Source organism: Phyllostomus discolor, chromosome 1 (assembly GCF_004126475.2).
Source record: "Phyllostomus discolor isolate MPI-MPIP mPhyDis1 chromosome 1, mPhyDis1.pri.v3, whole genome shotgun sequence".
In the NCBI taxonomy this organism is placed as follows: domain Eukaryota; kingdom Metazoa; phylum Chordata; class Mammalia; order Chiroptera; family Phyllostomidae; genus Phyllostomus; species Phyllostomus discolor.
In genome coordinates, this window is record NC_040903.2 from 66,756,520 (window position 1) to 66,783,452 (window position 26,933).

The 26,933-nt window shown below is 37.5% G+C and overlaps 1 protein-coding gene across 1 annotated transcript; it reads left to right on the forward strand.

Annotated features, from left to right (window-relative positions):
* The first annotated feature begins 216 nt into the window (after positions 1–216).
* Positions 217–26,567, forward strand: SUV39H2 (suppressor of variegation 3-9 homolog 2). Its single transcript, XM_028507132.2, is given in 11 exon segments — positions 217–372; positions 2,962–3,107; positions 20,786–21,365; positions 21,368–21,450; positions 23,097–23,160; positions 23,163–23,192; positions 23,195–23,239; positions 23,629–23,630; positions 25,446–25,491; positions 25,494–25,566; positions 26,364–26,567. Coding segments are annotated over 11 exon segments (1,215 nt in total). The 5' UTR covers positions 217–341; the 3' UTR covers positions 26,479–26,567.
* The last annotated feature ends 366 nt before the right edge of the window (positions 26,568–26,933 follow it).

The following is a 26,933-nucleotide window of genomic DNA, read 5'->3' on the forward strand; positions in this document are numbered from 1 at the left end:
CGATAAACCAGCCAGACAGGAGAAGGTGGCTAATAATCTAACGGAGCGCCGCCAGTTCCGCCAGGGGATGCCACCCCCGACACGCCCCACCCCACCTACAAGACCCTCTCCTCTTCGGCCCTGGCTCTCTCCGGCACCCTCCCACGCGCCGGTACGCGACAGGGAGCGCAGGCGCGCTCGCCACTGCGGCCGGGGGTCGGCCTCCAGTGACGTCAGCACGCCTCGCGGGGTCCAGCCCCTCAGCCCGGCCCCCCACTCCCGCGCTTGCCGGGCAGGGGCGGAGTGCAGACCCGTTGCACTATCCTGTCTGACCGCGCCAGTTTGAATGAAAGCTCTTCAAGATGGCGGCGGCCGGGGCCGAGGCGCGAGAAGGTGAGGGTTAGAGAGCGGCGCCCCTCACTAGCACCCGTTCTCCCGGCAAACTCCCCAGGCCCGGGAAGCGTGCCGGGACGCGCGGTCCAGGCCGAGTGCGGCGCCGCCTCCCGCCCTGCTGACACCTGGGCCCCCAGATGCGCGCCGCGGGCTTCACCTTTCCCCCGGCCCCTGACCCTTCTCGCGGCTCGGCCGGCACGCTCCCCGGAGTTTCCCTCTGCGCCCCGGCCGGTGCGCCGGCCGCCGGGATCGGCCCCCTCCGCCCTGCCGAGGTCTCTTGGGCCTCGCGGCCCCTCCCCAGCCGGTGGTCGTGTAGAGGTATTCAGGCGGCCGCCGCGACGCCGGCTGATCCCCAGGGGGGTCGTGTTCCCGTGGGCGCGCGAGTGGCTTGACTCTTTTGTGGTGGTTTGAGCGGGACGTTTTCAGTTGGGGCTGGCGTTTTAGCTGGGTACCGGTGGTTTAAATGTGACCTCAGTATCAAACAGAGGAAAAGAAAGAAATTGGGCCTGACCTATGACTGCTAATAAAGGAAATTAAGTGAGGATACACCCCAATTCGGTCTCACTAGGAGGTGAAATTCCTCATCGGAGCTTATCCTAGTAAGTGGGTATTGGATAATGTATCCTTTAGCCTGGGGTCATTTTTATATCCACCAGAAACTTGTGTGTTATTTGCGTGGACGCCAAAGAATTAGCTACTGAACTTGAATGCATTCTTGTGCGCCCTTTGAAAAAGACTGGAACTTGCATTGCATTCTAGAATTTGAAGGTGTTTTCCAGACTATTTCTCTCCACATAGATTATCAAGTCTTTATTCCCCAGGTGTTTTTCCACTTGAGGTTACTGTGAACTATTGTGAGGTTTTTATGGTGGAAATAAAATGTGTAATTTTGTAAATGAATTTTCCCCCTACATTATAGATAATCGAGATTATTACCAAAAGTGTTTTATGCCCGCTCCCCTTTTTCTTTGTCCTTTTTAAAAAAAACTCTCAAAAGCATTTCCATCGAGGGTTGTGTCTTGAATCTTCTTGTTACTTCAACTAGGTGAGAATGGTAGGAACAGCAGACAAATCACCTGGGGTAGATATCCTAAAGGAACCTCTTTTGCATGTGATCAACATAATGAGGTTAACTTTACACAAAACGTCCTGAAGATTTTTAATGGAAAGGATTTAAGGTTCATTTCTGTTCTGCTACTCTTCTACCCCCAAACCACCACTCCAAAGCAAGCACCCTCTTCCTCCCAATTATTTTTTTTGAGAGAGGGATGTCTTTTACTTTCTTGATCTAGGAATTGTCCTTTGTAGGAAGGTGGTGGGGGGGGGGGAGTGGAAACCCTGTTTCAGGGTTTCTGACAATGAAATCCCTGTGTGAGTGGAGGGTGAGGAGTGGATCTAGCAAGAGCAGCTGTGGTCTCTGAATTACTTCAAAACACAAAAGGTTATCGAGACTACCTTGGAGAGCTACCAAGTAAAGCTTGAGTTTATTGATAGATTTTGTTTGTAACCACAATTTACTTAAACTCCCACATTTTCTCAGTGAATCTAAAACTTGGAATGGTGAAAATCTAGCTAAAGTCATATAGCTAAGTGGCCTAGCAAAGGCTGGGGCAGAAGACCTTTGGTCCTCTCTAGTGCTTACCATAACACTATCCACGAAACCAAGCTTATTACAGGTTTCTAAACATCAGTTTGTGTTAACATATTTTATTAGCACTGTGGGAGCAGAAATTTGAGGGTGAAATCTGCTGTAGTACAATAAGGTATTGGCTTATTGTAAGATTGATTATGAATGTGTCTGATTTTCTTCAAGCTTGATATATGGGTCATGTAAATTGAATACTCTGTTTTATAATTCTTGATTTTAAAAAACTACAGGAAATGAGTATGGCAAAACTCAATATGCTCTCCATTGTTTTATTATAACTTTGGGGATTACTCATCTTCATAATAATAACATTGGAGCGTGGGCAAGATAAGTGGAGTTAAAATTTCATGCTACATTGCAAACTGGGAAAAGTAGGACATGTGATACACGAGTAACTATAGAACTATATTTCAGTTAGATTTCAGTTTTTACTCTCCAACTAAGAAAAAGGGAGAAAAGGTTTTAAATTTTTAACAAATTACAAGATTGTTTTATGATATCTTGAAGATATTTCTAACAACAAGTATATCCTAGATATCTATATTTTATTAAAATAGCAATTATATCCTGTGTAGACTCTACTGGAAAAGTCAAAAACATTATCCCTTTTAACCTTTGGATCTTTATGTAATCTTAAGAAAGCTTCCAGACTTTCTATGAAACATTTTGTTCAGGTGGCTCAGTAGAAATTAATTGACATCAGTTAACACAGTAGTGTAGGAACCCATGAGAAAGTCCAAGAAGACCAATTTCCACAATAATTCTTTAATACTTAACTTTGTCTTGAAGACACAAAAATGGCTTCTTGTCATAAGAATTTTTAGTCCTAGAAAATTGCCAGTAGAAAGGTGGGGATATAGAAGTGTTAAGTTTTCCTTTTCCTTTTTTGATTTTATTCAGTAGCTATTTCATTAGTAAAGAGTTCTATTTTCTTATTGTAGCTTGGTGTGTGCCTTGCCTAGTTTCACTTGATACTCTTCAGGAATTATGTAGAAAAGAAAAGCTCACATGTAAATCGATTGGAATCACCAAAAGGAATCTAAACAATTATGAGGTGGAATACTTGTGTGACTACAAGGTAGTAAAGGTAAGGCAAATGTCTAGCCCCTTAAACAAGAATCAGACTTCAGTATTTCATATTTGTGTAAGATAAAAAGAACCTTAAAAGTAAGCAAAGCTCTTCTTAATGTTTAAGATTCTAAGCCATAATAATTTATATGTCCTATCATCTATATTGCCAAGTAACATTGAGAGGATTTTGAAGCATAAAATGTTCTTGCATTAGAATATTTTAAGTTGCTTATATCATTCTACATCCAACTCTTGATTATCTCCATGTGGATTACCAGAGGAAATGTTTTATCTCAGATTGGCTTCTCTGAGATTCATTTTGTTCCTAAATCATATATCCCCACTATCACCTAAAATGAACCTAGAAATTCAAACAATTTTAGTGTTACTGAGTCTCCTCAAAAAGCATCACCATCTGTATTTCCTGCTATCATGTCAAGTGAGATTCTGTGATGTAATAGAATGACCTGGAGTTTAAAGTCATTTCTAGCCTTTGTTTAGTGCCTTAAGACTTCAGCAAAGTCACTTAACTTCTCTAGGACATGCCTTACTCCTATTCCTTTTAAAAATGGCAAGATTGTTCTTCTAAGCTTTTCCAATCTAATCTTACAATAAATTTTGGGTAATCTGTATAGCCTGCTCCCTCTCCAAGAATTCTGTTTTGGACATTAGTCTTGTCAGTTCTATCAGATAATCAGGAATCTTGTTTGCCTTTATTTTCCTTTATCAGATTCCATATCCATTCAGTCATTAAATCCAGTTCTTCCTTGGAAACATCCATCTTTTTTGGTATCACTGCCTTCCTCACTCTGGGATTTTAAAATCAAGCACTTCACCAACACTCTTCATAAGAACCTTCATTCGACACCAAAACAGCCCAGTCTGCCTTCACAGTTTATAAACTCTGGCCTGAAAATCTAGCTGAATCGTATAATCACACATATTGGCTCCATTATAGTGTTTATTTGTATCTCACAGAGTTCAATTATGCTCGATAAGCTTTTTGTTTCTTTCCCCCATATTTTTGTAAACAGTTTCCCCAGCTTTTTTTTTTTTTTTTTTCTGGACCTCTTATTCTATCTATTCCTCGCCCTCTCTTTGCAGACTACTTCTATGTCAGTGAAAACTGGATCCCTCAAAAATAAACTCTCAAATTACCTTCATACCAGTTATTTGTATCTTTACTTATGTGTGGTTTCAGAGGTATCACTATCTGTCTTGATTGTTATCCATTACCTTTAGGACTTTACCTAATCTGTGATGTCTTTTTATATCAGGCTCTCTCTTTCCACTGTTTTATCTCAATTCGTAAACCTATCCCTGTGACCGTTTTTATGACAGGCAGTTTGCATGTCTTAACGCCTTCCCCCTTCTCACCCACCTCCCAACCCCACTCACATCTAGCAACCATCAAGTTCTCTGTATCTATGAGTTTGTTTCTGTTTTCTTTGTTAATTTATTTTACTTTTATATGCCACATATAAATGAAATTATATGGTACTTCTCTTTGTCTGACTTTTCACTTAGCATAATACCCTCTAGGTCCAACCATGTTGTTGCAAATGGCAAAAATTTATTTTTTATGGCTAATAGTCCATTGTATATATGCACCACAACTTTATCCATTTCTCTATTAATGGACACTTAGGTTGCTTCTTTGTTGTAAATAATGCTTCAGTGAACATAGAGATACATATAGCTTTTTAAATTAGTGTTTTAGATTTTTCAGATAAATACCCAGAAGTGGAATTGCTGGGTTATATTGTATTTCTATTTTTAATTCTTTGAGGAACCTCCATACAGTTTTCCATAGTGATTACAGCAATTTACAGTCCCACTGCCAATGCATGAGGGTTCTCCTTTTTCCACATCCTCCCCAGCACTTGTTGTTTGTGAATTTATTGATGATAGCTATTCTGTGAGGTGTGAAGTGGTTTTAATTTACACTTCCCTGATGATGAGTGATGTTGAACATCTTTCATATTGTTCTTTCTGGAGAAATGTGTGTTCAAGTCCTCTGCCCATTAATTTACCGGATTTTTTTTTCTGGTGATAAGTTGTATGAGTTCCTTATATATTTTGTATATTAATCCTTATTGAATGTATCATTGGCAAATATCCTCTTCCATTCAGTAGATTTTTATTTTTCATTTTGTTTATGGTTTCCTTCATTGCAGAAACTACTTAGTTTGCTGTAGTGCCATTTTTTAATTTCTTGTTTCCCTTGCCCAAGAAGACATATCCAAAGAAATATCACTAAGAGTTTTACGGTTTAGAGTCTTACATTTAAGTCTTTAATCCGTGTTGTAGATGGCATATGAAAGCGATCCAGTTTGGTTCTTTTGCATGTATCTATCAGGTTTTCCCAATACCATTTATTGAAGAGACTGTCGTTCCCTCTTTATATATTCTTACCTCCTTTGTCATAGATTAATTAACCATATAGGCATGGGTTTATTTCTGGGCTTTCTATTATGTTCCATTGATTTTTGTGTCTTTTTATGCCAGTACCATGCTGTTGATTGGTATGGCCTTATAGTATAGTTTGATATTAGGTAGTGTGACGCCTCCAACTTTGTTCCTTTTTTCCTCAAGATAGCTTTGGATATTGGGTCTTTTCTGGTTCCAAATAAATATTAAGATTATTTGTTCTAGTTCTGTGAAAAATGCCATTGATTATTTTGATAAGGATTACATTGAACATGTAAATTGCTCTGGGTACTATGAACATTTAAAAAATGTTAATCTTACTATACATGAGCACTGTATAAACTTCCATTTATCTGTGTCTTCTTCAACTTCATATTTCAGTGTCTTACAATTTTCCAAGTACAGTTCTTTTACCTCCTTAGTTAAATTTATTCTTAGGTATTTTATTCTTTTTCATGCAATTGTAAATGGGATTGCTTTCTTAGTTTCTCTTTCAATAGTTCATTATTGATATACAAAATTACAGCCTATATCTGAGTATTAATTTTTTACCATGCTACTTTATTGAATTCATTTATTAGTTCTTACAGTGTTTTAGTGTATTCTTTTTGGGTCTCTACGTAGTATGTAATTTGCAAATAATGACATACATGTAAATTTTACCAAACATTCAAAGATTTAATACCTATTTTTCTCAAACTATTTCACAGAATTGAAGAGGGAAGTCTCCCTACCTCATTTTGGGAGACCAGTATTACTCTGATACCAAAACCAGACTAAGACATTACCAAAAAAATAAAACTATAGGCCAATATCCCTGTTGAATATAGATGTAAAAATCCCCATGAAACAAGAAAAATTTCAAATAATCTAATACAGTTTAAAATTCAGATACTTTTTATTTCTTGTCTGATTGCTATGGCTAGGACCTCTGATAGTGTGCTGAATGGATATTCTTGTCTTTTCCTGATGTTAAAGAAAAAGCTTTCGCCTTTTTACCATCAAGTATGATGTTAGCTGTGGGTTTGTCATACGTAGCCTTTGTACTGCTGAGTATGTTCCCTCTATCCCCACTTTGCTGAGAGTTTTTATCATAATTGGATGTTGGATTTTGTCAAATGCTTTTTCTGCGTCTAGTGATATCATGATTTTTATACTTCATTTTGTATATGTGATGTATTACATTGATTTGCAGATACTGAACCAGCCTTGTATCCTGGGAATAAACACACAGGATTATGGTATGTGATCTTTTTAACGTATTGCTGAATTCAGTTTGCTGACTTTTTATTGAGGATTTTTGCATCTGTGTTCAACAAGGATATTGGCCTATAATTTTCTTTTTTTGTAATGTCTTAGATTGGTTTGGTATCAGGGTAATACTGGCCTCATAAAATGAGGTAGGGAGCTTTCCTTCCTTTTCAGTTTTTTGTAACAGTTTGAGAAAATAGGCATTAAATTTCCTTTGCATGTAACTACTGATTGGATTTCATTAATAGTTTTCAGACTTTTCAGATTTTCTGTTTCTTCCTGATGCAGCCTTGGAAGATTATATAGTTTTTAAGAATTTATTTTTTCCAGGTTGTCCAACTTGTTGGCATGTAATTGTTGATAGTGTTTTTTTAAATCATTTGTATTATTGTGTGTCTGTTGGCACTTCTCTTTCATTTCTGATTTTATTTCAGTCTCCTTTTTTTCTTTCTAATATTCTTTTATTGATTCTAGAGAGGGGGGAAGGGAGGGAGAAAGAGAGGGAGAGAAATATCGATCGGTGGTCTCTTGCACGTGCCCCAATGGGGGACTGAACCTACAACCCAGGCACGTGTCCTGACTAGGGATGGAACCTGCAACCTTTCAGTTTGAACGATGATGCCCAACCAACTGAGCCACATTGACCAGGGCTCTTTTTTTTTTTTTTTTTTTCTTAAAAAGAGCTTTTTCTTTTCCTCTAATGAGTCTGGTTAAAGGCTTATCAGTCTTGTTTATTTTTTCAAAGAACCAGCTCTTGGTCTCGATATTTTGCATTTTTGGACTCTATTTTATTTCCACTGTACTCTTTATTATTTCCTTTCTTCTATTAAATTTGGGCTTTGTTTGTTCTTTTTCACGTTGCTTCATATGTAAGGTTAAGGTTAAATTGTTTATTTGAGGTTTTTTTTGTTTCTTGAGGTAGACCAATATTGCTGTGAATTTCTCTCTTACAGCTACTTTGGCTGTGTCCCATGGATTTAGGGTCATTGTGTATTCGTTTCCATTTGTCTCAGTGTATCTTTTGATTTCTTCCTTGAACCTGTTAACCTATTTATTGTTTGGTAGCATGTTGTTTAGCCTCCAAGTGTTCATGTTTTTCAGTGTTGTTCTTATAATTGATTTCCAGTTTCCTATCATTGGATTGAAGAAGATGCTCAATATGATGTAAACTTGTTTTGTGGCAAGTTGCTCCTGGATACTGTACCATGTGTGCTTGAAAAGAATGTGTATTCTGTTGCTTTGCAGTGAAATGGTCTAAAAATATCATTTAAATCCATGTGGTCTAATATCTCATTAAGGCTACTATTGGTTTTCTGTTTGAATCATCTAACCATTGACGTCAAAGGGTGTTACAATTCCCTCCTCGGAATGTAATACTGTTGATCTCTCCTTTATGCTGGTAAATATTTGCTTTACATATTTAGATGCTTTTACGTTATATACATAGATGTTTGCAAGAGTTATGTATCCCCTTTTTGGGTTGATCCTTTTATCATTATGAAATGCCCTTTGTCGTTTGTGACGTCCCTTTAGAGTCTACTTTGTCTGATGAAAGTATTGTTACCCCAGCTTCTTTTTTTCTCATTTCCGTTTGCTTGATGTGTCTTTTTTCTTTTTTTTTTTTTCAAGATTGTATTCATTTATTTTTTAGAGAGGGGGAGGGAGAGAGGGAGAAAAATATCAATGTGTGGTTGCCTCTTATGTGCGTCCCCACCGGAGACCCGGCCCACAACCCAGGCATGTGCCCTGACTGGAAATCGAACCAGCAACCCCTTGATTTGCAGGCTGGCACTGAATCCACTGAACCTTGCCACACCAGCGAGGGCATCTTTTTCTGTCCTTTTACTTTAGTCTGTATCTCAGTCTGAAGTGGGTCTCTTGCAGACAGCACATGTACAGGTTTTGTTTTTCAATCTGTTCAGTCAGCCTGTGTCTTTTGATTATACCTCTTAGTCCATTGACATTTAAAGTAATTATTGATAAGCATGTACTTACTGTCATTTTATTGTTTTCTTGTTGCTTTTGTAGTTTTCTTTACTGTGTTGTTCTCTTCTTCTCTTTTGTATGTTGATGCCTTTTTATAGTGTGTTTTGGTTCCTTTGTCTTTATTTGTTGTATGTCTCTTGTAGATTTTTGGGTTTTGGTTAACATATGCTTCATATACACCAGGCTATGTTTATAGCATTCTATTTTAACTTAATGGTGTTTGAAGTTTGGACACATTATAAAATCACTACAGTTTTTACTCACACCCTCCACATTTAAGTTTTTGTTATTATTTTGTACTTTTGTATGTGTTTGTTGTAATCACATATGATCTTCCTACTTTTGCCTTTTGACCTTTGTACTAACGTTATAGTTTGTTGAGCTACTAGTTTTAAGTGCTTGACTTTGCCATGTAGAATATTTTCCTTTTCTCCATTTTCTTATTTGTATTTTTTATCTTTTCTTTTCTACTGCAATAAGTCCCTTTAACATTTCCTATAATACTGGTTTAGTTGTGATGAACACCTTTAGCTTTTTCTTGTCTGGGAAACTATCACTCCTTCAATTCTAAGTGAGAGTCTTGCTGGGTGAAGTAATCTGGGTTGCAGATCTTTGCTTTTCACCACATTGAATATTTCATGGCTCTTCCTTCTGGCCTGCAAAGTTTCTGTTGAAAATCAGCTGATTGATGGGATTCCCTTTGTACTTAACTACTTTCCTCTGGCTACTTTTAAGATTCCTTGTCTTTAGTCTTTGGCATTTTAATTATTATGTGTCTTGGTGTGGGCCTCTTTGGGCTCATCCCATTTGGGACTCTGCTTGCTGGACTGGTATGTCTATTTCCTTCATGGTAGGGAAGTTTTCAGTCATTTCTTTAAATAGATTCTTAATCCCTTGCTCTTCTCCTTTTGGTACCTCTATGTTACAAATGTTGGTGTGCTTGATGTTGCCCCAGAGATCTGTTAAACTATCCTTCTTTTTTCCTCTTTGCTGTTTCAGTTGGGTGTTTTCTGCTACCTTGTCTTCCAGTTTAGTTTCAATCCTCTTCTTCATCTGATCTGTTTGATTGCCTCTAATATGTTCTTTATTTCAGTTATTGTATTCTTCATTTCCGACTTTTTTTTTATGGTTTCTATCTCTTTGATGTGTTTCTCATGAAGTTCATCTATTCTTCTAAGTTCATTTAGCATCCTTATAAACAGTGTTTTGAACTCTGTGTCTGATAGTTGTTTGTCTCCATTTTGGTGAGTTCATCTTTGGAGTTTTGTCCTGTACTTTCATTTGAGGCATGTTTTTTCCTCCTCATTTTGGCTGACTCCTTGTGTTTTTTATTAAGTAGATCTACTTTGTCTCCAAGTCTTGGCAAGGTGGCCTTATATAGTCAGTGTCCCGTGAGGCCCAGTGGTACTGTCTCCTTATCCACCTGAGCTGGGTGCTCCAGGAGTGCCCCTAGTGTGTGTTGTATGTGCCCCCTACTGTAGTTGAACGTTGATTACTATTGGCACCTTAGTGAGTGGGGTTGATCCTAAGCCTGACTGGATATGAGGGATGGCCATGACTACAGCAGATGAGCTGTTACATTGGAGCTTATGCCACAGAGTGGGTGCCAGCTGAACTGTCCTTCAGGTTTTTCATTTTTGGAGCTGGTTGGGTAGTGCTCTGGTGTGGTCTAAAGCCAGCCACCAGGTGTGTTGGTTTTGGAGGCTCTTGGGATGTGCCCCAGTGCAGGCCATGTTCAGCCTCCCTTTGTACCTTCTTGGGGGAGCTGCAAAGTGATATGCAGTTGGTAGCCATCTGTGCTAGGCCTAGAGGCTCCTGGGAGAAGGTATGCTATAAATCAAGGCTGGTTGCCACTAGTGCTGTGCTTGGGACTCTCATGAGCACCACAGTGTGAACTAAGGCCAACCAACCTCTTGTGCTAGGTTCGTGGCCACTTATTTGAGCTACATTCTAGGCCAACACTGGCCACAACTTATACCAGGCTTTGGGCAAACTGAGACTGGTCACTTCTTGTGCTGTGCTTGAGACCACTTAGCAAGAGGTTTGGGGCACATCTCAGCGTGCTCCTGCTTGGTACAGGTTTGTGAACCTTTGACAGGTTTTGGAAAGTCTGCAGCATGAAGCAAGGCAGACCACTTATGTGGAAAAGCCAGTGGAAGTTGCTCAGCCCAGCACTTGGGTTGGGTGGGGTCTCAAAGAATCACCAGGGCAGGGTGAATGGAGAGCTTAGAATTGGCATCCACCTGCACCTGCGTGGGTGGCAGGCTCAACAAAGGAGTAGTGGTACCTGTCAATGCTTCTGTCTCTAGAGAGGGCAGCCCCAACCCCTGACCCTCCAACCCTCACCCTGAAGCTAGTCAATTCAATTCCTCCACGCATGTCCCCAGCACTGTTAGAGCTGCCACTCCCACTGGAACCCAGAGCAAGTAGGTTTGTGAGCGAGTGCGTCTGTGGGTGGGCCTCTGGAGAGGATCACCTCTGTCTTTCACAGCCTTCCATTTCACTCAGATGCAATCCCCATTGGTTCTCACAGCCAGGTGTTTTGGGGACTTTACTTCCAGTCACTGGTGCCCTGGCCTGGAGAGCCTAGTATGGGGCTGGGACCCCTTGCTCCCCCTTGCAAATACCTCTGTGGCTGAGGTATTTCTCCTAATTCTGAATTGCCATACCATGTGTATGGGGCCAGCTTGTCCTGCATCCCTGCCCCCTCTTACCAGTCTCATCATGGCTGCTGCTTTATATCCTTAGTGATAGGACTTTTGTTCAGCTAGTCATCAGGTGGTTCTCAGTGATGGTTGTTTTATAATTTAGTTGTCATTTTGATGCAGTCATGGGAGGCGTCAAGCTCAGCATTTACCTGCTCTGCCATCTTGACTGGCAGTGTAAATTATTTAATCTATAGCCACATACCCCCCCCCCTCTCTCACTCACTGTGTGTGTGTGTGTGTGTGTGTGTGAGAGAGAGAGAGAGAGAGAGAGAGAGAGAGAGAGAGAGAGAGATATTCAGGCAAGTGAAAGATCTTATGACCCTATCCTTCACTTGTGTTTTCCCCTTCATTTATACAGTTAATAAAGGACACTGTCTCAAGGCCATATTCCTGAAACTCATTACAGCTGTTTCTGAAACAGCTCTAGTTGCATTATGGCCTCCCTTAAACCTTTTAATAATTCCCTGTTGTCTACCACTTTAAGCTTGAGACTCTTTGGACTAAGGCTCTTTATCATCTAGCCACTAACTACCTTTCCAGCTTCGTGTCTTTCTATCCACATTGAAATACTTGTAAATTCTGAAGATTTACCAACCACCTACTATAAGCTGGGCACTCTTCTAAGCATTCACTGGAATCATAGCTTAAGAACAAGCATGGCTTATAGTCTAATTCCTTGAACAGTCCTGCACCTTTATGCATGCCCTTTTGTATTTCTCATCCAGTTCCCTCTTTGGAATATTATTGTTTCCTGTCTTAGAATCTTTCTTGACCTGCAAGGTCCAGCTGAAAGGTTACTACTTATTATAGAGCCTTCTTCCCTGTCACACCTCTAGTAAAATTAATTGCTTTATGTTCAGGACTTAAAAAGCACTGATCTTGTCAGTTTTCTAAAACTTCTCCCATTTTATAGCTTTGTTTCATGACTTCTCTACTAAATTGTCAGCCATTTAAGGACCAGGACTATGTCTTACTGTAGTCCTTAGTACATAATGGATATTTAGTTTGTGATTATTAATTGGCTTTTGCTTCTGTGATTTCTCTAGTCCTAACAATCACTATTAGACTAGACCATAGTAGCAATCTGTTGACTAGTATCTTCTGTGTTTTCTTTCTATATAGTTTCACTCAATAAACATTTTCTTCTTTGTGTCAGGTACTATATTATGCACTGGGACAGTACAGATTAACAAGAAACTGTCCCTCAGCTTAAGGAACTCATAGCCTGGTGAGAAAGACTGACAAGTAAATCATCCATTGCAGTACAGTACAATAAGTGCCATGGCAGACATTATCACAGTGTCAGTGGGAGATACACAAGGCCAGGGCACAGGAAGCTTCCTCAAAGAGTTGATGTCCAACAGGGACTGAGCAAACAAGTGTTATGATTGATTATGGCTTTACTATAGAGAATAGCGTATGATATGGGAGTGGGAGAAGATGAAAGACGAGTGCAGGAACTTTCAGCCATTCTAAGCAATGGGAGTCATTTGAAAGATTCTAGAAAGAGTGGCATGATCAGATATGTAATTCACAGAATTTTCTCTGTTCAGTGAGCAGAGTAGATTGGCAGGAAGGGGAATGACACACACACTTACACAGTCCGGGCAAGAAATGATGGTGTGTGAACTCAAGTTATCACACTGAAGATGAAGAGAAGTGGGTAAATTTTTTTTTTAGTTACCAAGGATGTGACATTTATAACTCTGTGGTATAATAGTCAGGCGGTTAGGTGAGGACCTGGCAGTGAGGGTTCCACATCTAGAAAACATAGGTTTCTGACTTGCAGTAGTATAGATAATAATACCGTTCACCAAAATCCAGGAATATAGGAGGATTAGGGTAGGAGGACTAGTTTGGCTTTGGAGAAGAAGAATGAGAAGGTTGAGAACATTGAAGTGAGCTGACCAGTAGGTTGTTGGAAATGTCATTCTAATCAAGAGTGAGAACTAACTGGAAATGTAGATCTTGAAGTAATTGGCAAAAAGACAACAAGTAAAGCAGAAGGGACACATACAGGTATATGTTAAGTCAACAGGTATTTATGGGCCATCTTCCACATCATATGCTAGGCACTAGAGATCTCAGAAATGAATGACACAGAGGTCCCTGGTATTATGGAGTTTCTTTTTAGTGATAGTAGAAAAATCTTAAATATCATTGTACAAAGTACTTAATAAAAGTTCAGGTAAGTGCTAATGTAACAGGAGGATCTAACTTATCCCGCAGAGACTAGACAGATGGCCATGAGAAACTGCTGTTTAAACTTAGTGCCAAAGAATGAAAAGATAAGCAGGGAAGGGTCTTGAGGTAGAAGAGAACTTGACTTCAAGGAATAGAAAGTGTGAGTGAAACATAGTTAGAGGGATTGAAACGAGGCAGGATGAATAAGCAGGACCCAGAAATGTAATTCCTTATAGGCCAAGATGAAAATTTTGGACTTTATCTTAGAGAGGTAGGGAAGAATTTAGTAGGTTTGAGCAGGTGAATAATATGATAAGATGGATGTGTCGGAAATATTACTCTGGCTGTGATGCCATGAATGGGCTGATAGTAGTAAGAGGCTATTGCAGTAATCCAAGCAAAGAAAATGTGAGCAGAGACAAGGGCTGAGGAGTAGTTGGGGAGAGGTCACGGGAAGAACTGTCAAAGACTGAGACAAACTAGTAGTAAGAAAGGTAGGAAGAAAACTGGAAAAGTAAATCGTGGAAGCCTGATAGCGATAATATCAGCAAAGTAGAGTAGTGACCCGTAGGCCAAAGAACTGCAGTACCCATTGAGCAATGGGAGAAGGGTTGCTGATGCTCTTAGAACAGTTTCAGTGGCATGGGTAGAAGAAACCAAAGTAGAAAGAATTAAAGAATAATTGGAGGTGAGAGATTTAAATGGTATGAAAAACTGTTTCAAGAATTCCAGTTTTAAAGAAAGGGAGTAAGGGCAATGTAAGGTATGAGGGTGTTTATGAATTTAAATTTTAAAAAATCTAGGTAATATGTGCATGTCATTTTAAAAACTGAAAGCTAAAAAAGGCAATATACTGAAATCTTCTACCCCTGTAACCTTATTCTCCAGCCTCTCAACTTTTAGTAATTTATTGTATCTTTTAGAAATTACTTACATATTTAAGCATTTATATCTTAAAGGAGGCTTAATTTAAATTTGCTTTTAATTTTTTACTTTTATTTTCTTAAGATTTTATTTTATTTTTAGAGAGGAAGGGAGGGAGAGAGAGAGGAAGGGAGGGAGAGAGAGATGGAGAGAAACACTGGTAGAAACTGTTGCCTCTTGCATGCTTCCAACTGGGGACCTGGCCTGCAACCAAGGCATGTGTCCTGACTGGGAATGAAACCAGCGACCTTTAGATTCGCAGGCCAGCACTCAATCCACTGAGCCACACCAGCCAGGACTAATTTTGCTTTTTAAAAATGAGGGAGGTTTCACTGTTAGTGAGAACCATTGAGAGAAACTGAAGAGATAGGAGAGAAGGGATAATTGATGAAGAAAGTTCATCTCTTCTGTTGTATGCATTCACCTTCTTCTCCAGTTATTTGTCCATGGAGGTGTGGAAATTAAGGGAATTTATGCCGGGTGGTTTCTGTTTTCTCTCTGCATTAGGAGCAAAGTTCATGTGCTACTGAAAACAATAGGAAAGTAGTGGGGTGGGTCCTTGAGCAAACAGTGGGGGAGGTCTGAAATAGCCAGCTTAGGAAATGGAAAGAATTCTAACTGGGGAACCAACAGGGTTGTTACTATTATGAGTTTATTGGGTTCCAGTTAACTTAAAGGATGTAAATTGAGATAGTCAAGCTCAGTGTTCTGATTTTTTTCATGCCATTTTCTTGCCATGTGACTACTTCGAACAGAGAAATTTCTAACAGAACTATGGGTACTCTTTATTAACATACTTAGCTCATCAGTGAAAAACTAGAACCCCCATGCACATTGGTGGGGCTTCTCCCCTAATTAGCAAATATTTCCTCCTTAAAGTAGCTAGGTAATTCTGAGTCTTTAGAACCACCACTATACTACATGGTACTTACTAACAGAATATTCCACATCTAACAATAGGTTAATATTCCTGAAAGGCTGATTACACGCAGAATGATTTGTCAAGAATGGGAACAACATAGAAATCATTAGATTAAGATTAAAATTTTAGAGATCAGGAAAACAGAGCTTCAAGAAAGGACTATTTCAAGGTCATGTTGCTCATATATGTCCGTCTTGGGCCTCTAACCAGGTCTTAAAACTCCTACTCTCTGTCAGTTACTGGCATGAACATCCAGTGGCTTTCCATGGACCATTCTAGTCGGCAGACTGTGTTCCCACGGGACACTGGTGTTTCCATAATCAGATTCTGGCCATTCTACCACTACTGCTGCATGTGATGATTGCTTCAGAACCTGCAGAAAACAATCAGCTAATGGGAGGGTAGATTTTTGTTGTTGTTTTCTGTCCTCCCATGTATATATTTTTAAAGTTTTTGTGCTTGCTACAACTTATTGCTACAGACAGCGGATTTCAGAACAAATATTGAAAACCACTATCTCCAGGGTAAGTTTAGCAGCTTGTATTTTAAGGACTCATATCATTACTATTGTAATTTTTATCTTGCATACAAGTTGGTGGTCATTTTGGTTAGACATTCAGAAATATTTAGAGGAAGCTTAAGCTGTTGTAGGCGATTGTGCTTGGTTCTGGGGCTACAAGGAATAAGATTCCATTTCTTCCCACAAACGGCTTATAGTTTAGGTTAGAAATGGGAACACAGGAGGTTGGCAGTGATCAGTTCTCCTTGAGCAAGAGAAGCAGGAAAGAGATGACATCTTCACTGAAGAGATGACATCTGAGCTGAATTTTATAGATGAGTATGTTTTTCTACACATGAAAGATGAGACTGAAATAAGCAAGGGATCATTAGGCAAATGGAAGAAGCCATTCTAATGAGAGAACTTCATGAATGACGCAACAGGAGGGCATGAAAAGGCCTGTTACATCCAAGTACTTAATAGCAGTTCAGTGTGGCCAGAGGTGTGTGAATGGGGCCGTAATGGAAGATTGGGACAGAGAGCCATCAGGGACCCAGTCAAGAATGGTCTTCTTTGTTTATAATAGGAAGTATAAATTTAATTCTTTAGGCAGTGGGAAAGCCATTAAAATGTTGAAGCAAGAAAGTAACAAAATGACTGGTACAGTGGATTTTTATTATTTTTAAAAACTACACTTTAGTAAAGAAGGGTGGGTTGGATTTATGGTCAGTATGGAGTTGGGGAAACCAGTTAAAGACCTGAAATAACTGTAGCTACTAGAGATGGACAGGAACAAGTATCTAAAGACATTTGATGATGGATTGGATTGAGGAGAAGAAAGAATCGAGATTGATCTCCTGGTTTGCAACTTGTGTGACTAGGCAGACAGGTAAGATTCCTCTTGATGGGAAACACGGAACAGAAAGAATCTGGGAAGGACTGTGATGAGTTCCATGTGGATAGGTTGATTTAGGGACCTGTTAGACATCGAGTAGTAGACTATAGGATACATTGGGTTGCACATTAAATTTTGGGAGTCATCACCATATAATTAAAACCACCAAAGTGATGAGGTTGCCCACAGAGAGCATTTAGAGCAGGAATTCTCAACCTGAAATCCAAATATCCTGAAATTACCCAAAATATTTTTGTTAAGGAAAGGCCCATATCTTTCTTCAGACTCTCAAAGGGGGTAAACATTTGTTTAGTGTGAAAAGGGGCTAAGGACAGAGCCCTTAGTACTGTATCTGCCTAGATTTTAAGTGATGGGCAGGGATGTGGTCCCAGTAAGGAAGGCAGAAAAGGAACAAGAGTGTCGAGAGAATCGTGACAGTAAAGCCCAAGGAGAATTGTCAAGAAGGTGAGGACTAAAGAGGCATTGGCTGGGCAATTAGAAAATGGTAAAATTATTCCTGATAAAACAGTATGGAATTAAATGTATTTATATTTAGTGAAGCTCCCCACAGAAACACCATGGTTTCTAAGAACTGTAATAATAAACATTGGCTTATTTAAAAAGTTCATAAGCCTTCGTCAGGTGTCCAAGGTTATCTTAAATTTGTTCTTGCTTTGTCTTTATAGTTTTTTTTAAAGGTTTTGTTTGTTTGTTTTTAGAGAGAAGGAAAGGAGAAAGAGGAAGAGAAGCATCAATATGTAATCAAAAGAGAAACATCCATGGGTTGTCTCTCACATGCCCCCCAAACCAGGGACCTGGCCCACAACCTAGGCATGTGCCCTGACTAGGAATTGAATCAGCAACCCTTCAGTCTGTAGAATGATGTCTAAGCCACTGAGCCACACCAATCAGGGTGCTATTACAGTTTTTTCTCTCTCTTTAATATCTGAACTTCAAAGCTAGCCAAATCTATCTCTTCATGTCTTCTAGATACTTCATGCAAATCTTAGCTTCATGAAGGCTTTTGCTCATGTTTTTCAGCCTTCCTGCCCTGTCCCTTACCTAACAAATCCTATCAGTCTTTCTCAGTGAAGTTTGTTCTACTTCCTCTGTATCCTCATTGACCTGTTTTTATTTCCCTCTTAATAGTCCGGTGGTGTTTATTGTATTACTTGTGTTTGCAGTTAAAATTGTACTGGTTTGCATTATTACTTATTCTACCTGTTACTATCTTCTTTTTCCAATGAGATTTTACTCCTAAAGGCTAGTATTACTTTACATTTCATCACACCCTCTAGTGACTGAATTTTCACGTATTTATTATAAATACTAAAATATTTTAATGAATTTACTCTAAGGTAAAGATAGTGGAGGAAAATGTCTTTAATCAAAATTCATATGATGCATTCCAAATTATACAAGAGTAATTTATGAATCATTACTATGACTGTATTCCATTTCTGTGGGTAATCAAGAGTTGATTATATATCAGAATGAATGAGATATGAGTCTTATAAACTTTGGCTTTTATTTGGAATTTAGGGTATTGAATCAATTGAGTTTATTAAATCACACTGTTTTGTTCTGTTATTTTTTCAGAGTGGAAATAACTTTTTTGGATTTAAAAAATATGCATATAAAATAAAACTACAAAGTAGAAATTACATATTACTAACATTTCTACATTATTTTGCAAAGATACTCATGTTTTGTAAGCATCTTTACCTTCCATAAATTAAGTAACAGTGTGGTTAAATACAAAACTTAGTCACTAAAAATGCAAGTAGCATTATTTTGAAAACAAACTTCAGTGTTAAACAGTGTTTTTAGTTTTGCTGAATGATGAATGATCTTAATCATCTTGACTTAAAGCTGGTGTTTCTGTTTCTTTCAGTGTTTGCTGCAACTTTGACATAGCCCAGAGCTATAGTAGGAAAACTGTAACAGAAAAAAAAGACGAGCAAGCTTGCATTGCTTTATTCTGGAATCAGAAAAATTAAAAACTTTTACAATTAAGGGGAATAAAGTCAGATACTGCCAAGTGTGGCTCAGTGTTGTTGAGCAGCTGTCTGCTAACAACAGTCCCACATTTTAGTAGTTACCCGACAGAAGGGAGGAAGCCATGTTGCATCTTAGCCAACCTGACTAACAAATGTATATCTGGGCTTGTTTTGTTTTGGGGGAATCAAAATATAGATTTCTGTGGAAGTACAGTTTTGGTGCATATTCTTACACCATAATTTAACCACCTTTTTTAAACAGAAAACATTTTGACTTTTTATAAAGAAGCAAAGTTTTTCTAAATTCACAAACATTACTGTTTATTGAACAGAAATACATAAAGCTTTGAGATGAAGACAGTGGGGAGAAAATAAGCTCTCACTCTTCAAAGCCGCGTCAGTGTTCCTCAGCCCGATTCATGCCTCCTGAACATGTCTGACACCACATTTCCTAGATCTCCCTGGTTGTTTGGCGTTAGCCAGTTATGAACATAAAGCAGCTGTCACGGTCATCCTTACTTTATAATAAAAACTTTATTTAAAATTTCAGGGAAAAATAAATGTGTCCCAATTAAGTTTTTATCAATATCTATGAATTAAAATAACTAAAAACTATAGACTGCAGTTTAATCACTTTTCATATATTAGAAGGTATTTTACCCAAGGGCACATGGATATATGTTGGCTATTCAAGAGGACAAAAAATAAAAATTGAGAGACTTTGCTTCAGAACTTTTTTTATTATACACACAGTTGACTACCTTTTTAAAGAGAACTGTAACATGGCATTCCCAGCTTTAAGGGAAGAAAGCATAGTCAGGTCACTGGGGTAGGAAGGCAGGAGTGCAGGTACCTTAGTGGTCAACAGTAGGATGAGGGATAAAGCAAAATATTTTGATTGTTGGTGGCTTGAATGCCAACCTAATGCTACCTAATCCAGTCATGATTTAGTCTAAATAAGGTAAGAATTCTCTGGAATCATGCTGTCTGATAGAAATATAATACAACTTACATATATATAATTAAAAATTTTCTAGTAACCACGGTAAAGTAACAGGAAGCAGGTGTAATTGCTTTCAATTGTATATTTGATCGATGTGTAATCAATATTTTTAGAAAGTGTGTATTACACTTAAAGCAGATCTCAATTTAGACTAGCCACATTTCAGGTGCTCAATAGCTACATATGGCCAATGACTGTATTGGACAATGTATATCTAGAACATCTAGGCTTTATGTGCCCATGACATTGAAAAATAGAACTACCCTCACATCTAGTATAAAATATTAAGTTACAGACCTTTAGCAGAGTGTCCAACCTGCAGCCTGTGGGCTACATACAGCTGAGGATGGCTATGGATGCGGCCCAACACAGAATCTTAAATTTACTTAAAACTTTTTTTTTTTTTTTTTTGCTCCTCAGTTTTTGTTAGTTTGTGTATTTAGTGTGTGGCCCAAGACAACTCTTCCAGTGTGGCCCAGAGATGCCAAAAGGTTGGACACCCCTGCTAAAGGATACCTGCATCTACGGTGGCCAAGTAAGCCTCTCATCTAGATTAGTTCTGGGACTGGCCGTTTGCGTGATCAAGAGAAATACTTTTTGTTTAGTCACTGTTTGGTAAAATACTTGTGAATTTCAGTACTTTTTCTGTAGGTGTAATTCTTTTGCCTGTGGTCAAGCATATTCTGCCACATCTAAATTCTATAAATATTTTATATGATATAAAGAAAAACAGCTTTATTTTTATGATCTGTACATTAATTGCTAGAAATCTATGACTTTATATATTCTGAACTTTATTTAGAAAAACGATAATGAACACCTTACTCTTTACAGTATTATTTAAATAATTGGGACTGTCATATCTGATTTTCATTTTCTTTTGTATTTTAAGGATATGGAATATTATCTTGTAAAATGGAAAGGATGGCCAGATTCTACAAATACTTGGGAACCTTTGCAAAATCTCAAGTGCCCATTACTACTCCAACAATTCTCTAATGACAAGCATAATTATTTATCTCGGGTAAAGAAAGGCAGAGCAGTAACTCTAAACAATAACAAAGCTTTGAAACCTGCCATTGCTGAATACATTGTAAAGAAGGCTAAACAAAGGATAGCTCTGCAGAGATGGCAAGAGAACTCAACAGAAGAAAAATCATAAAGGAATGATTTTGTTGAAAATACTGTTGACTTAGAGGGCCCACCTTCAGACTTCTACTACATTAATGAATACAAACCCACTCCTGGAATCAGCTTAGTAAATGAAGCTACCTTTGGTTGTTCATGCACAGATTGCTTCCTGGAGAAATGTTGTCCTGCTGAAGCTGGAGTTCTTTTGGCTTATAATAAAAACCAACAAATTAAAATCCCACCCGGTACTCCCATTTATGAATGCAACTCAAGATGTCAATGTGGACCTGACTGTCCCAATAGGATTGTACAAAAAGGCACACAGTATTCACTTTGCATCTTCGAACTAGCAATGGCTGTGGCTGGGGTGTAAAGACCCTTGTGAAGATTAAAAGAATGAGTTTTGTCATGGAATATGTTGGAGAGGTACGTTCAACTTATGTAGCACATAATGTGCGTGGAAGGATTATGCTTTTGAAAAGTTACCTGTTTACCTCAGTAACAAATAGTTGGTGAATTTTGATATTATCATTTGCAAATATGCAGAAATTTCAGGTTTAAGAGAGGGGCCCATTAGCATAGAAATATAAACTTGAATATAAACAAAAATATGAAAAAAGAAATATGAAAAAATGAGACAGATAGTCATCTCTCAATGAACACCCATTTATAGTCCATAGAACTGGAATTTGTAAATTTTAAATAACAGGTATTTTTACACGAAATTCCTAAGAAGAAAATCAGATCTAAACACATGCTGACTTTGAAACTTTTAAATTGTAATTTACTTCATTCTTTTGACCAAATATTGTGTTAAATGTAGTTGCCAAAACTCAATTTTGTCTCAACTTGAAAACTACTGTATAGTAGACCAGTGCTTCATGAGCAAGAGTTGTAGGACAAACATAAAAGCATTTATTATATTCATAAGAAAATCCAAATTCTTTGTAACTCAGCTACAAAGACTATGTCCTACATAACCAAACATTTTTTTATATATATGTACATATACAAAAGTAGTATTTACCCTGTGCCACATACTATTCTAAGCACCTTATGTAGTAACACATTAATTTTCTCAGCTCTGAGGTAGTAGCATTGTCTCCATTGTTATAGGCAAGGAAACAAGCACAGAGACATTAAGCACCTTGCCCAAGGTCACACAGTAGTCAAGAAGAGCCAGGATTCAAAACCAAGGCTCTAGAATCAGTACATTTCACCACTGTACCACACTTCCTCAAATTGAAGAGTGGGTTTAACTGTGACTAGAAAAGCATGAGTATGAATGTGAATGTCAGGGCTTTAAAATCTGACATTTTAAAAGTTGTTTGAATTGGACCACCTAATTTAAAGATTAAATTGGATCCCTATATTGATCCATCTATTTTTAGATGATGGCAGATTATTATAAATCACTATTTGGGATACTAGATCTACACAATTTTTTCTCTTTTTTGGCTTCATGAATACAGCAACTAAATTTGGTTGACACAATGACTAGACATCTTTGATTTCTTAAGCTGATCATGTGGTAAAGCTTTGTTGTTTAGAACAGAACTGTAAGTGATGGTTTTCAGCTGCCAAATTTCATGAAAACAACCTATTCTATAAAACGAAACTTTGTTATTTGACTGCAAATTTAACATACCTTCTCTCCTGTATTTGTAATAAATTTTCATTTGTAACTGCACACAGATTATAGTTATATGAAAAATATCCATTTAAAGCATATATACTTGTAACTTAGTCCTTTATATTCTGTTACATCCTATGAACTATAGCTTTGTAGCTTTTTTTAACATCTCAGTAAGTTAGAATGAAGCACTACATGGTTTCAACTTTAATGTTGAGTTGTCCTAATTCCTCTTTAAACAGCCATAGTTGTTTTACACCATCATTTCTCCTCCCTGTGTTCTCCCACCTCTTTCTGTCTAGCTCTTCTAGAGTCATTTGTGTGGATGTGTGCTTTTTAAATATATGTAGGCACCAGTATGTTGATTAATTGATTTATGGATGAGAGCTTCTTTAGTTCAGCAATAGCCGTAGAATATACTATAGTTTTTTCTTTTTAGGTGATCACAAGTGAAGAAGCTAGAGAGCGGGGGCAGTTATATGACAACAAAGGAATCACATATCTCTTGATCTGGACTATGAATCTGATGAATTCACAGTGATGCAGCTCGATATGGAAATGTATCTCATTTTGTGAATCACAGTTGTAAGAAATACTTAAGTATAGACAGGACTGATTGACTTAGTACTGTGTTTAATGCTTTTCCATAGTTGAGGATATAATATATTTGAACCACAGACTTTTAGTGTTTTCAGAGTATTTTAGTACAAGGGTCTCTGCTGTTTAAGTCATGACTACTGCTGTATTAGGAAAACTCAAAATGCAAATACCATGCATTTGCAAGTCTTACTTATGTTACTTCATTTAAACTTTTCACAACATTTTAAGATAGGTATTATCCTCATAGAGGAGGAAATTCATGAACAGCGGAGTTATGGGGTTAGAAAGTAGAGTTTTAAGAAACACACTTATATCAGGGTTTCATACAGAATGTGAACACAGCTAAATTTTAAGATATATAACTAAGATAGGTGTTAGTCTCTTAAAATGAAAAACTGTTCAACATCTTTTATAAGATTTAAAAATTTGTAGAGTATTGAAGTATTTAGGGCTCATTTTTCTTTTCTTTTTTTTTTTTTGTTTTTTTAAGATTTTTTAATTCTATTTTTAAACAGAAGGGAAGGGCAGGAGAAAGAGAGGGGAGGAGAAGACACATCAATGTGTGGTTGCCTCCTTCACACACCCCCTATTGGGGTTTTTCTTTTTTTTTTTTTTCTGGCCAATAACCTGGCATGTGCCCTGATGGGAATTGAACTGGTGACCCTTTGCTTTTCAGGCATTTTCACGTTAATTCCCCTAAGTCACACCCAGCCATGGGCTTAGGGCATTTTTTTTTAAATTTAACTTAGCCCTTTTTTTCTTTCTTTTTTTTTTTTTTTTTAAGATTTTATTATTTTTAGAAAGAGGGAAGGGAGGGAGAAAGAAAGAGAAACATCAATGTGTAAAGAGATGCATCATCAGTTGCCTCCATACAACCCCAACTGGGGATCCCGCCTGCTACCCAGCATGTGCTCTAACTGGGAATCGAAACTGGCAGCTTTTGGTTCATAGGCTGGCTGGCACTCAATTCACTGAGCCACAGCCAGGGCAGTGTTCTTTAAAAAGATTTTATTTATTTTTAGAGAGAGGGACGGGAGGGAAAAGGGAGAGAAACATTGATCAGTTGCCTCTCAAACACACCCCAACTGGGGACCAAACCTTCAACTAGGCATGTGCCCTGACCGGGAATCGAGCCAGTGACCTTTCACTTTGCAGGACCATTCCCAACCTGGCCACACCAGTCAGGGCTAAATTATAAATTAATATTCTTAATTTGTGTTGGAAAAAAACTTAGAATACAGCTGGAACCTTAACCCCAGAATCTTATACTGTAAAAACTATTTCCAAAACTAAGGGAAGTTAATAGTTATTGGGCACCTAATGCATGCCATGTAGATAACATAGTATTAGTCCTGTGAGATTGATATTATCTCCATTTTATAGATTAAAAGGAAATGTATTTCAAGGAATAAGTTATATAGCTGGCCATATAAGGTAGTAGATTGTTAAATTTTCGGTGGATTTTATACCTAGACTAATTTATGATTAGTAGTGAAATGCCAGAGACCTTCTGACTCCCTGTTAGCTTTCTGATTTACTTAAACTTTTACTTTAATTTTGTTCTTAATAATAAATTCGAGATACTCTCAAACAGATGTATTTTATTTGAGGACAATTAAATACTTGTTTTGGTTTCTTAGTATTATTGCCTGGATCTTTCTTCTTACATATTCCAGAATTGAGTGTAAAGTTCTCCAAATATCAAACAATTCCAAATACCAATTTAAGCAATGAAGCCCCATGCAATAAGAAGTTTGAGTTCTATATAATTCTAACTTGACTTTTTAAATGCAGTTCTAATTCTTTAAGTATGCCTTACTGATATATTAACAGGTGAACTGATAATGTACCTGGGATTTGCAGTAACATTCTTCAGAAAAATTTAAAAGTCAGAATAGATGAAACAAATTGGCAAAAATGTTAATAACTGTTGAAGCTGCATAGTGGATACATGTGGACTTAATACTTTCTCTAGTTGTATGTACTATCGTATGTATATCTGAAATTTTCTGGTAAGTGAAAACAGTATTTTTAAATGTGCATGTCTCAGAGACCTCTAAATATTCAACTAAATTTCCAGTATATCTTAAAAACAAATCCTCTGGGCAACTGAAAATTTTAAATGGCATGTAGAAGAGCTCACTCATGTCATTTTTACTTAAATGGGTTCTCACGTTTTCTTTTTTAGTGTGACCCAAATCTTCAGGTGTTCAATGTTTTCATTGATAACCTTGATACCGTCTTCCCCGGATAGCGTTATTCTCCACAAGAACCATAAATGCTGGAGAAGAGCTCACTTTTGATATCAAATGAAAGGTATGGCTTTCAAGTACAGTTCCATTGGCGTGTTTTAGTATAAAGAGTCTGCTGCAGAATGGGAGAAGGCCTTAGATCATTTGAACGAAATGATATATTAAAGATGAAAAATGAGGCTATAAGAATGTCTTTTTTTACTCAAGATCTCAAAGCTAATCCATCAGCTAAAACTGGAATCCAGTTCTCCCTGACCTTGAACTGAGTAATGTCATTTCTTCTACATCACTATTACTACTTGCTTATTTCAGAACTTCCATTATGGAAGCTTATTTATTTGAAAACATCTTTTTTCAACACTACTTGTATTTTAAAAATTGTAAACCTACATTACCGAATCTTTACTAAGAGGTGGATATTCAAAATATTTAAAATGTGATTTAAATCACACATGAACTTATTCCATTTCTACTGGAATTTGACTTTTAAAAGAACATTAGTTGTATTTGCTTTATTGTGATACTATAAATATTTTCTTTCCATTGTCTTTCTAAGCATGATGCCTTTTACATATTCTTACTACTTAACTTCACTTTATGCTCTTAAACAGTATAAGAAATAAATGATTGTATATTGGATTTTCCCAGTAACTTCCATCATTTCAGAAATCCATTCTTATAAACATGGGCTAATCACATTCACTTTACCTCTTATTAGCCCACACCATTCTTTCAAGGAAATTCATAATGATTTGTCTCTGAATATTCACATTTACAATATTTAAAGCTGATAGAAAATTTGAAATTCATTCTGAATTGTCTTAACCCTCTTTCTGTTGTATTTCTTCTTCTACATATTCAGGTTCTGGGGATATATCTTCAGATTCTATTGACTACAGCCCAGCCAAAAAGAGAGTGAGAACTGTGTGCAAATGTGGAGCTGTGACTTGCAGAGGTTACCTCAACTGAATTTTCAGGAAATAGAGCTGAGGATAATTGTAGTTTTGTTTTCCAATGTTAACATTTTTAAAATAATATTTGGGACCCTTTTCATATTATGAATATTATACTCTATGTTAATTTACAATGCCTGTTTTAAACCATTGGCCAAAATGCATTACTGATACTTCTGAAGAGAGGAACACAGGGTCACATAGACCAAGTTTGAAATATATGTAATTAGTGGTTAGATATCAAACAAGCAAGGAAAACTAGTACAGGTTAGCATATACATACTTAAGAAGTCTGTGTGAATAGAGAAATGCCTCCTTCAGTCTATTAAGTGTTAATCTGATATGTCACACAATAAGATCAAACGTTCAACTTGCCTACACCTTGAATTAGAAAAATAGTTAATTTAGTTTAGGCAAAAAGTTCTATTTTTGTTATTATGTTGCTATTCCTGTTTACCTATTTATTACTGT